Raw genomic sequence first — 12,197 nt, 5'->3', positions numbered from 1 at the left:
TACAAATTTTCCCAAAATTTTGGAAAAATTTTGAAAATTTTGGCTAGATTAAGGAAAAATTGGGCTATTTTCTGAAAAAATTGAGAAAATTTTGAAAAAAGGACCCATTCATATACCAAAATAGGCTTTGAAAAAGGGGTCATTGATATACCAGAAGGCTTAAAATGCTACCCATGTTTGCGGCACGTCCCCGTATGGTCATTTGTACTGAGTACCCCCCCCCCCCGGGCTACCCAACTTGAGGTGAAACAGTCACAATATATTTTACCAGTCTAGACATAATAAATGTTGGTAACAAATTTGAACTATTGGTTAGGAAAGTTAAAATCTTCATACCTTATAGGGGTGCATCCAGAGTATATCCAGACAGATCACATTTGATCACAAATTTGGTAACAATATATTAATATCATTGATTGAAAAGTGCGCATCAATGAAATTAACTGAAAGTTTTAAAGGCACAAAATACAATCAGGATCCCTTCAAAAGGAGTACAAATATGTAGTTTTTCAGAAGCGGCATAAAAGCGATGGGTAAGTCATTAAAATGATTTTCAACAACATTTTGTCATATGATGCATGCAAACAGGAAGAAAATTTGTGTGTTGATAAATATGAAGCTTCATTGTAACTACAAGTGTCTGTATGGACAAACTCCTCCAACATGTTTCATCTTTATTAGGTCATGTTCAGGCTTATCACTTGCACGGTGGTTCAGCATACCTGTACAAAAATGGTAATACCTGATTTTCTGATTTAATGAATCACAGATAGTGTCTTTAGTGCAACCATGTGTCTAGTAATTGAAAAAGAAATGTGAACATCACATTAATAAATAGACTTGATTCAATTAAATCATACTTTTATTATTATATTATTAGTTTAATTAGTTTTGTTCTACTGCATATACTTGCAAGTTGCGCATATTTTTATTAATACATGACAGGTATCTTACTATATCACAAAAATAAACTAATGGTGATTTTTGTCCTTCAGATCAATATTGATGGGGTGGGAGTCGACTGGGAGATGCTTCAGATATAACCAAAACCAATCACTTCTGTTTACACTTCAACATCCCTGGACATAAAATAAGTTAAAATGAAAGTGACATCACTATCACTGTCTTTACTCCTGTGTGTGGTATCTTACCAAACATGTCAGGGGGTGCCATCCAAGAGTCCTAATGGGTCAATTACTTGGGACCCTCTTCCTTCCCTTGGATCATTTGTTGTGGAACCAGATCAATACAAGACAGATGGAAACAGACCGGCAACACTAGCAAATATGGCAAGTGGTTGGGTTGATATTGTACAGCCACAGGGATTTCCAATAGGTAAGCTTAGAAGATTTTTTTTCTTGTTTTGCCCATTTTACTCATAATTGTAAAAATCCATGACTTATTCTAGGATATCATAGGATGCATTTATTTCGGCCACATATCCTATGTTCCCTTCCACAACATCATGAGTTGCAATACTAAAAAAAACCAAAAAAATATAGGCCTACACAATAAAAAAAATACAGCAATAACAACACATACAACATTGTCATTTTTATTTTCGAGTTTATAAATTCTTATGGAGAGGTATGGTGATGTTTTTACTTTATAGATTATGCTGTGCACTTGATTGAAATGATAAAAGGAGAGCAAGAGCCAGATGTCATAGAGGAGATATTTTTGGTAAGTTATTTCCATTGAGGTAGAACCAAAGAGTACCGACTTCACCATGTTTGCATGGAGAGCAAATAGTGTATGTTCAGAATATTTCATATGTACCTGGCAAACTTGGATTTGAAGTGTGGTTGTTTGCATTCTATGTGTAACACATTGTGCTAAAAATGCATATTAATTGCAACATGCGCAAACTTTGTAATACCCAAGCATAAAGATGCTAATTATCGTTCCACTTCAGGCTTTAGCAGATAAAAGTCGGATGTATGCTGAATTTGCCATCCATGAGCGACAAACCTAAATTTTGGATTTACCATTACACACAGGTCAATTTTAAGTTGCTCTTTGGGTCTAATCTCATTGCTTATTTCAGACTTCATTATTATGCTGACTGGGTGCTTTTATCTGCTAAAGCCTGAAGTGGAAATGTTCTTTGTAAATGTGACTAATTCCTTATGGAATTACTGACATTTTATACAGCATGATTTTGATAGTCTACAGTGTTTTTATTAATGATAATCATCATGGTCATGTAATAAATATCAAATGAGAGATCTTATTTTTCTCATTAACATATTGAAATTAGGAGTTCCAAATTGGTGTATTTCGAAGATATGATCAAAAAACGGTTGAATTAGTCTCAAACGTGGTATTCCACAAAATTGAGACTAATTCAACAGTTTTTTGATGATTTCTCCGGAAATATACCGATTTGGAACACCTAATTTCAGTATGTTAATGAGAAAAATATGAGCTTTCACCTGATACCAAAATCTGCATTTTGATGGGATAAATTTATTTTATTTATTTATTAAAACCATATTTATACAGGGTTACCCTTCAGATAAATCTGCTATTACAGGGGCCCTGTGTCATGTCATAAAATATAAAGTACATAGTAATTGGTAGAATTATACATATTAGAATGATTAAAAATACAAACATCCAAATAAAACCATATATCAAATACATCAAATATCAAAAGTCATTAAATTCATAAAGTAAAAATCTTTGGCTAGTTATTTACATTTCTCTGTGTCTTAAAATATACATGTAATACTAGTATACATAAAGTAATTAATAACTTAAACATCCAAACATACATCAACTTATACATCAAATAATATCTAAAGCCATTAAAATCATAGTAAAGACATTGGCTAGTTATTTACATATTCACTGGGTCATAAAACATAATATATGTAGAATAATTAATAACACTCAAAATATAGAAGCATACATCAAAATACATCAATCTTTAAAAGTCATAAAGTAAAACTTTGGCGCATTATTTACATTTTCATATATACATTTTACGAAATATTAAAAGTTCAGAAATTATTGTGAAGTGCCCGTTTGAACAAGTTTGAGTTGTAATTTATTAACCTTAAATGTTGTGGCATTTCATTCCACGCTGTAACACCTCGATAATGAAAAGTTCTTTTTCCTGCTTCTGACGACACCTTGTTATGGTAAAGACATAGACCTGAGCTTGACTTTGTTACGTAGGCGTGGTGGGTGTTAACATAGGAAAATTTAGTTCGCAGGTAATCTGGGGCATTCCCTGTCAAGCATTTATGAACAAGATTAATAAGATTGATATGAGAACGGTTTTTCAAAGTTTTCCATTTCAGAACATCATACATATCCAAAACACGTGCCCTTGGGCCTTCGTTAAGTACTAACCTCACAAGTCTATTTTGCAGAACTTGTAATTTGTTACTAAGTTCCTTAGAGCAATTATTCCATACAAGATTGCAATAATCAAAGAACGGCATTACGAGTGTATTGGCAAGTAATTTGGTAACTTTGGGTGGAACAGACTTTCTTAATCTACTCACAAGACCAATACGCTGAGAGATCTTTTTACAGGTATTGTGGACATGATCATCCCACTTTAGCAACGGATCAATCCATGTCCCAAGATACTTAAAATTGTCAACACGTTCAATGTCCTTACCACTTATAGATAAATTTATATTTTCACATTTTTCTATGCCCTTTTGTGTACCACATATCATGTATTTAGTTTTTAAACGTTCAGAGAAAGCTTATTTCTTTCTAACCATTTTTCAACATTATTTAAATTGTCATTTAGTTTAGTGCACATATCATCAGCAATTTACTTGAATACATAAGTGCTGTATCATCAGCATAGAGTACAGTCTTACATGTGAGATTACTTGACAAGTCGTTCACAAAAATAGAAAATAACAATGGTCCCAAGATTGTCCCTTGAGGGACACCAATAGTAATACATTTTTGATCAGATAGTGTTCCTCCAATTGCAGTAGCCTGTGTACGCTCTTTTAAATAGGATGTAAACCAAGTAAGCTCCATATCACGACTGCCAAGACCATAGAGCTTTTTCAACAAGAGATCGTGGTTGACGGTATCAAAGGCTTTCCGCAGGTCGAGAAACACTATTCCAGTAGCTTTTCTCTCTTCCATGCCAGTCAGTATGTGATCTGTAACATCAATAAGGGTGCTTTGTGTTGAATGATTTGGTCTGAAGTCGGACTGATTACTGGAAAGAATATTATTTTCCTGTATATAAGTGTACAATTGTTCATGAACTGATCTTTCCAGGATCTTTGAAATGATGGGAAGTACCGAAATTGGCGGAAGTTATTTAAGTCATCCTTGTCGCCACCCTTATGTATGGGAGTAACTCTAGCCTCCTTCCACTCGCTTGGTACTTTACCTTTCTTTAGAGAAACATTACATATGTGCGTTAGTGAATTAGAAATATATGCAGCAGCAACTTTGAGAAGATTTGCTGGGATATTATCCATACCAGTTGATTTACATATGGAAATTGATTTCAACTCCTTGAGCACATAACTTTCTGTGATTTCTGTGAATCTAAATACATTACTACCAATTGATCCAAGGTTGTTACTCATCAAGTCACAGTCGTGATTGGTACTATTCATATTATTTGCATCGATAACTTTGTGTCCAATTGAACAAAAATGATCATTGATCTGATTTGCACGATCAATACTCTCACTCTCATTATCATTTACAATAATACTTTTACTTTTTTTACCAAGACCACCATGATCACGCAGTGTTTTCCAAAGTTTGTGTGTATTATTTGCATTATCATTTATAACCTTTCGGAAATGTTCCTTTTTCAGATTACGGTTCAGTTCATTAACTTTGTTTCTGATTTCTTTTGCATGTTTCCAGTCGTTTGTATCATTAGATAACTGAGCCTTTCTCTTTAAATAATCTCGTTCATGAGAAAGTTTTTTATATTCAGGGGTTATCCATGGGGGAAGATAACCTTTTACTTTTCTAGTCTTAAAAGGTACGTGCTTGTCACAAATACCAAGAAACATATTTTTCCACAGCTTCCAAGCATCATCTGGATCATCAATGGTAGTTATATTTCTCCAATCAATACGTGACAAATCATTAGTAAATTCCAATTCATTAAAATGCTTATAACACCTACTTGTAACCGTTTTTGGCATCAGTTTCACCCTATTATACTTCTTACACATCTTAACTAAATAGTGATCACTTACACCATAATATACCACTTCACAATTTGAAATCTCTTCTGGTTTGGAAACACAAATTAGATCAATTAAAGTACTCGCTCGTTTCGTAACTCTGGTCGGTTCATCGACAAGTTGTGAGAGTTGGCTATTAGTACAAAACTCATGAACTTTTTTGTAGGTATTTTCAGATAAACAATCAAGATTAAAATCACCTAATATAACAATGTCATCAGCATTAATACTTTGTACCTTTTCGTCAAATCTTTTAAAATACTCAACATAGGAACTAGGTGGGCGGTAAAATGTACACACAAGAATTGGTTTTCTATACTTGGGCTTAATTTCAACCCAAAGTGCTTCTATTGCATCATCATTAAGATCTTCTCTATGAATTGCTGTTAAAGAATCTCTTACATAACAAGCTACACCACCATGATCATCTTCATTATGTTCATCTATATGTGCAGATCTATCTCTTCGATACAATTGATAACCAGGTACATTCACTTCATTATTACTTACGGTTGTGGGGGGATGAGGTTGTCAACCAGGTTATCCACCTTTAATTAATCTTCCTGAACATTTTTTACATTTCATACTAGGGCATGGAGAGCTTTCTAGGCATCATCATCTGCCTCATCATTGGTATCCTATTCTTCCTCCTGTTGCCATGGATTGCTCTCATCTTCTTTTGTTGTCGTTGCTGTGGTAACTGTGGAGGTAAACGTGAACAAGAAAACTCTAATTTATGCTGCAAACAGATCTGTCTTAGTGTTTGCCTGGCATCCTCATTAGCGGTGTTATGGTAAGTTAACTAATGAACTGGTAATTCTGTTCAACTGGACTTATTGTTTTAGATGGCTACGGTATCACATCTTATCCATGACGCATCATTAGGCCTACTGATCTTGAATTGGCTCTGTATTCTTGACCTGTGACGTCACAGTGGTAGAAGTGACATCACACTGGAGTCGTTCAGGAATTTTCCTAGGTACTTGCGGATACAAAGTACTTGCCGATACAAGGACTGGACGTTCCAAAAAGCCTTTAAACCGCAAAAGACTCCATCGCAATTTATTCAAGCTTCCACCACCTCTACGAGCACTCTTAAGTTACGTATCACCATCCCTTATGTCTCGGATGTCTCTGAGAAGTTAAAGAGGATCATTGGACAACTTCCCAGTCTCATTAAAGCCATGTAACACTCTGAGACAGAAGTTATTCCACCCCAGGACAAGATTCCTCAATGCAAACAAAGCAATGCGATCATTTGCCAGGATTCAGACTGTGTGGACTACTACATAGGAGAGACAAAACAACCTCTCCACACACGGATATACCAACATCGTCCCCCCCAGTTGAACAGGGCTTAACAATTCCTCAGTATACACGCACCTCAAAGCGGCCAATCACAACTTTGAGAATAAGGATGTTATTGTGCTCGACAAAGAACATAGGTGGTATGAAAGAGGGATGAAAGAAGCAATATATATGTTTGCAGGGAGGAACCAACTTTGAATCGCGGAGGGGACTACGCCACAACTTGTCCAAGAGTTACGGACGATCCATCAGGGAAATTCCTCAACAACTCCAGTATGATGTCACTTCTGCCACTGTGACGTCACAGGTCAAGAATACAGAGCCAATTCAAGATCAGTAGGCCTGATGATGCATCATGGATATGACTTGATACCATAGCCATCTAAAACTATAAGTCCAGTGGAACAGAATTATAATTTAGTCCAACTACAGCTTATAATTAATGCTGTGTGCATCAAATGATCAGAGTCTGTAGATAAGTTCTGTAAAAATAAATGAGAACTGTATAGTTGTGAGATAGTAGTGTACCATCCCGAAAAATGGTTTGTACTAGAGATGTAAATCTTCCAGAAATTACCGGAACTTCAAAAAAAAACAATCCGGAAATGTAAACAAAAAAATTGCATTTGCGGAATTGGTTGATGATAGTTTGCCATAAAAGAGCCAAAAAACTTTTTTTTTTTAGGAGGGTGTGATACCCTGGAGCCTATTCTTCGGGCAACCCCCTAAATGTTCAATACAAGACGAAGCCTTCGCCACTTGTCCAAGGACCAGATGGATTTTCAGGAAATGGATATGTTGCCCATTTACATCCCTGGTTTGTACCATATTGCCAAATACATGTTTCTATCATCGGATTGGTATATTTTACCATCATACCCATAAACTGGAAGTATGTGTATAAATTACATTATGTTCATCGAAAAAAACAAAAATTCAAATGGGTTCACAGTAGAGGATTTGAATATTGTAATTGAAGGAAAATTTTTCATGTTTATTTCAAATAATGTTTTATTCTTGTTCTTCTTATTGTCACTGCAGTGCTGGTGCTGTTTGTATAGATTTTTCCAACACCTTCATGACAAGAGCAAAAGACACATCCTTCCAAACCTCATTTGATGTGCTTGATGATCTCCAGATGTTTACAACTGGCAGTTCTGGAGTGAGTAATAACAATTGCCTCAAATGCTATGATTCCATTCTCTTGGTGCTGCAATAGAAAAGGTCTTTTCATTTCAACATAAGTTGTTTGTTATTTACTGTGATTTGTGAGCTACAGTAGGGGTTTAGTGCAATCCTAGTGTGCTTGACCTTAGTGTGCATATGGAGTCAGTAGGCCTATGTTATCAACTTAATAATGTTCATATCCTAGCTCAAACTTTTCAGATCATACTTTATCTTTCATCAGCAAGAGTGACACTGTGAACTGTATCATCGGGTCATGACCTTTTTGGCAATGAATAAACTCTTTATGCTTGGATCAAAAGTTTTAATCATCAATCCGTAATTGATGATTTCTTTTTTTGTGATCACTTTAGTAGTCACAAAAATATGGCTGTGTTGGAAGTCTGAAGTGGTCACAAAATGTATATCTTATATTTTCCTGTGCTGTTTAATTTATCATGGTTTCAACAGCTGCCTGCGTCTACTTACATCATTATTACAAATATTGTAGCAACTTTGTTTTTAACTTTATTTGCATATCACAGCAACTAAGTCACATTTTAGAAGATGAGTATGAATATGTGGAAGATCTTGCTCTTGATGACCTACAAAGTGAGTACCACAAACCATAATGTTTTTCTTTTCAAAATAACTTTGAAATGCATATAACTATGTTACCATAAGTTGATTTGCGTTTACAAGTGACAGAATTGCCGTGAATATATTTCAATTGCACAACCGGTATCGGGCCTAGCCCTTCTTCAGGTGAAAAAAGCAATGCAGGATTGTAGAGAAAAAATACGAACGAAAAGCGCGATATATATCTACAAAACACGGACGTCGGAGAAATAAGCAAAATATTAAGCACCAGATAGTTGATGCAAAACAAAAACACCGCACAAAACTATGTTACCAATTGCTTCCTTTTGAAGTTGTTTAGTAAGTACTGCTCAATTAGATTTTCATTTTATGTTTTATTTTACAAAATGTTTGGGGTGGCGTAACCAAACCTACCCTAAATTTACTGCCCACATTGAATACTTTTAAGGAAGAAAAGAAAAAGGTTGTTTAAATTTGATATATTATGAATAACTGCTCTAAAATGGTTCTGATTGGCTTATTCAATTGCATCATCATCAGATCAGCAAAAGTAGTTTGTGTCTACTTAGTTACCCTTATTTTTTTTATGTTGGACCAATCTAACTCCACCTATGTTTTTTTTTATAATCTTAAAGTTGTGTGTTATATTATATTATATTGTGACAACATTTTAGGAATTGAAGTTATTTATTTTTTCGGCTTTGGAGTGTCCCAGGACCTAGACCTAAATGCTAGGATCATTCATGGTTGACCTATTTTTAATATGAAAATTGATAATTTGTATTCATGTCATGCATTCAAATTCAATGCATTTGGGTGGGACTATACTCGCGTCAGTACGGTATGTTTGTATTTTGGTATTGCTTATAAAGCAAAGCATCATGACCTAGAAAGTGACCCAATTTTAGTTGTTGCTTGTATCTTTCTCTTAGATGTAGGCATGCTAATAGCTGCACCTGTTGAAGATTATCTATTAGAGGAAGTTCAAGTGCAAGTTCTTTTTAATGAGTTTGAAAAACTTATCCACGGTGAGTTAAAAATTGCAAAATTCATTCACTTACTTTTGATGTGCACATGAACATACATTGTAAGTCATATCATCAGGTATAATTGATGTAGAAATTGCATATAAGACAACAAAAACCTTGTTCTACGGGTCCTACTGAACAAGATTTTGCATTTGGGGGATTTTTTTATCTGTATGAAATTAAAAGCAGCTGTTTTTTGGCTGAAGTGGATTGATTTTGACTGAAATTTCTTGAAAATAAAAGTTTAGACGAAAATTTACCAAAAGAGGCAACTTTTTATACCAGAGCAGAAACCCAACAATGAGACACATTTGTGGCCCAATAAATAATGTGGAGCAATAAATAAATAAGAATTGTTTATTCTATAACACAGATTTGAATGACACACATGTTACTCTGCTGCGTATGAATGTATCTCGAACAATCCTGACCCAGCAAGAAGAAACTCTTAGGACTGAGCTAGAGGATGTGTCGAAGAGGTTAGATGACATCAATACAACATGTGCTGGGTGTGTACCACCAAATCAGGGTCTAACAATAAATATTGATTTTAATTCTGTAAGTCACAAATTTTGATGAAATGAACTCTACATCATATATGTGACCCGTTCTGACAAAACCAGGAACAAATTGCATTTTTGACATTTCATGATTTGAATAAAAATGTAAGCACAAGATAATAAGCTTTAAAATGATACCAAAATTATATACATAGCATCAATACTTTTCAAGATATGGATAATTTTGTACATTTTTCCTGCCTTACACAGGATTGAATAGGGATTATCATAGTTCAACAGTGTTCATTATTGATTAAATAAACCTCTTTTTAATAAGTACTTTCAAGGATTTGAAAGAGTCCCACAGTCAAATACCATGAAATTAGGAATTCCAAAATTTGATTTGATTTATGGGAATGTCATCTTTAAAGGCCTGTAACTCAAAAACATGCCTGGCGACTTGTTCCAGGTTTTGTTGGAGCTGGTCACATATTACAGATACCAACATCAATAAAAACAAAAATACAGTTCTCAACATAGCCCTTTCTCATTTGTCAATGCTCACATCCTATGTATCTGGGATCTGGGCTATTCTAGTTGAAATCCATGCACCCTTTTGGAAGACATTACCTTATTTTCCCACACAGGGGGTGTAAATTTCAAATTGAGTCACCCATTCAGGTTACCCCATTTGAAATTCACACTCCCTGTGTAGAAGATTAAGGTCATGTCTTCCATAGAGGATATGTATATCCTCTGGTATAGCCCAATACAGATTGTTCAGTGAATGTGGTGCCATGGTAGAGTCACTAATCAGGACCCACTATAGTATTTACGCAGTGTGCATGCTACATCAACAACGATAAACCAATTTAAATGATTTTATTTGCTCTTTATGTTTATTCTAGAGCAAATTATCTTTATTGATAGTTGATGAGTTGATAGACATGCAAAAATACTCAGTGGTTGAAAAGACAAAGTACTGCCTGGGATGAAAATTATATACTGTACTTAGTTCTCTGGGTTGATAGGATGAACAAATTTTTATCTTTACCCAGAGCAGCCAGTGCACATAAACATTGAAGAAAAAAACAAAAAAAACAGTGCATCTGGCCGGATTCAAACCGGCGACCTTCTTATTACTGTCTGGGATGTTTCATCCATGTTTCATTCTCCATCTGTATCAGCTTTCTCTGCATAAAAGTCAATAAAACATGATAATATATTCTTCATTATCAATTTTTATCATCAATTTTAGATTTATACATAATTTAAATATAAAAAATGTTATGTTCTATCTTTCTTTCAGCTTCCAGTTTTAGATGATCAAATAAGTGGGTCTAATACGTCAATAGCAAATATTAGCAGTCTGTATAACAAGGTATGTATAGAGTGAACAGTTAAGGGGGTACTACACCCCTGGCCAATTTTGTGCCTATTTTTGCATTTTTCTCAAAAACTATAATAGCGCATTTGATACAAGTAAGATATGTATATTATAGGGGCAAGGACTATTTAACTACTGCACTGAAAATTCAGCTACTCAAGGCAAGAAGTTATTGATTTTTCGATCAAATACTGGTTTTCCCTCATTCTTGACTGTAACTCCACAACTGTTGTTTGTGCTGAAATAAAATTTCCAGTGCAGTAGTTGTGGTCCTTGCCCCTATAACAAACATATCTTAATTGTCACCAATGCGCTATAATTTTTGAGAAAAATGCAAAAATAGGCACAAAATCGGGCAGGGGTGTAGTACCCCCTTAAATACAAAGTGTTACAATATTTACAAAATAACATGGAAGTTTGTGGGTTCAAATCCCCTGCCAGCGCATTTCTTTGCTTTTTATTCAGGTGGGTTGTGTACCAGCCAGGAGTTTGTTTATTTGTTGTCTAGTCTGTAAATAAAGTATGTTGTTTGTCATTATCACATCACATGCTCATTATTTTGTTACATCTAAGTCCAGTGATTATCTTGAAAGAAAGAGCAGAACTCAAGTATACTACCTTGCTTTGTTTTGACACATTACTTAGGGTGTGGAAGCTCTTGACCAGATTGAGAGTGATATTAACAGTGCAGCTGAAGAACCTATCAATGATATAGAGGATGTTATTAGCTCTACAAGTGACAGTATTGATGAGATACACACCGGAGCCAATGATCAATTAGTAGCAGTGAGTATAATGTGACGTGGTATATCAAAAGGAGACACTTTTGGGCAGGATCATAAATGGAGAAATAGCAAAAAATCTGCCCGGGTGTGATTTTTTCACAATTTGGGTTTGTTGCAAATTTATGATGTTAATAATGTTTAAAATATTGTCTGATAGTTTCAGACCGGAATATAAATGGCATCTTGTATATTTTGAGATATTTTTAAGGTAATTCCTACACTCAACA

At 34.7% G+C, this 12,197-nt stretch overlaps 1 protein-coding gene across 1 annotated transcript; it reads left to right on the top strand.

The window, feature by feature from the left end:
• Positions 1-1,100: 1,100 nt before the first annotated feature.
• On the top strand, positions 1,101-11,986 carry LOC140164586 (prominin-1-A-like). Its single transcript, XM_072187902.1, has 9 exons — positions 1,101-1,335; positions 1,613-1,683; positions 5,789-5,991; positions 7,548-7,668; positions 8,216-8,282; positions 9,203-9,298; positions 9,672-9,856; positions 11,108-11,179; positions 11,831-11,986. Exons 1-9 carry the CDS (start codon positions 1,101-1,103, stop codon positions 11,984-11,986), a joined length of 1,206 nt encoding a protein of 401 aa, XP_072044003.1.
• The last annotated feature ends 211 nt before the right edge of the window (positions 11,987-12,197 follow it).

The sequence above is a fragment of the Amphiura filiformis genome, chromosome 1 (assembly GCF_039555335.1).
Source record: "Amphiura filiformis chromosome 1, Afil_fr2py, whole genome shotgun sequence".
Classification (NCBI taxonomy): Eukaryota; Metazoa; Echinodermata; class Ophiuroidea; order Amphilepidida; family Amphiuridae; genus Amphiura; species Amphiura filiformis.
This window is presented reverse-complemented; position numbering and strand designations above follow the sequence as displayed.

What these genes read in the sequence shown, in the direction of transcription:
- LOC140164586 (XM_072187902.1), top strand. Translation starts at nt 1,101, where the DNA reads ATGAAAGTGACATCACTATCACTGTCTTTACTCCTGTGTGTGGTATCT. An exon ending in GCCACAGGGATTTCCAATAG is followed by an intron (nt 1,336 to 1,612) that starts GTAAGCTTAGAA and finishes TTTACTTTATAG; the next exon opens with ATTATGCTGTGCACTTGATT. An exon ending in GTTTGAAAAACTTATCCACG is followed by an intron (nt 9,299 to 9,671) that starts GTGAGTTAAAAA and finishes TCTATAACACAG; the next exon opens with ATTTGAATGACACACATGTT.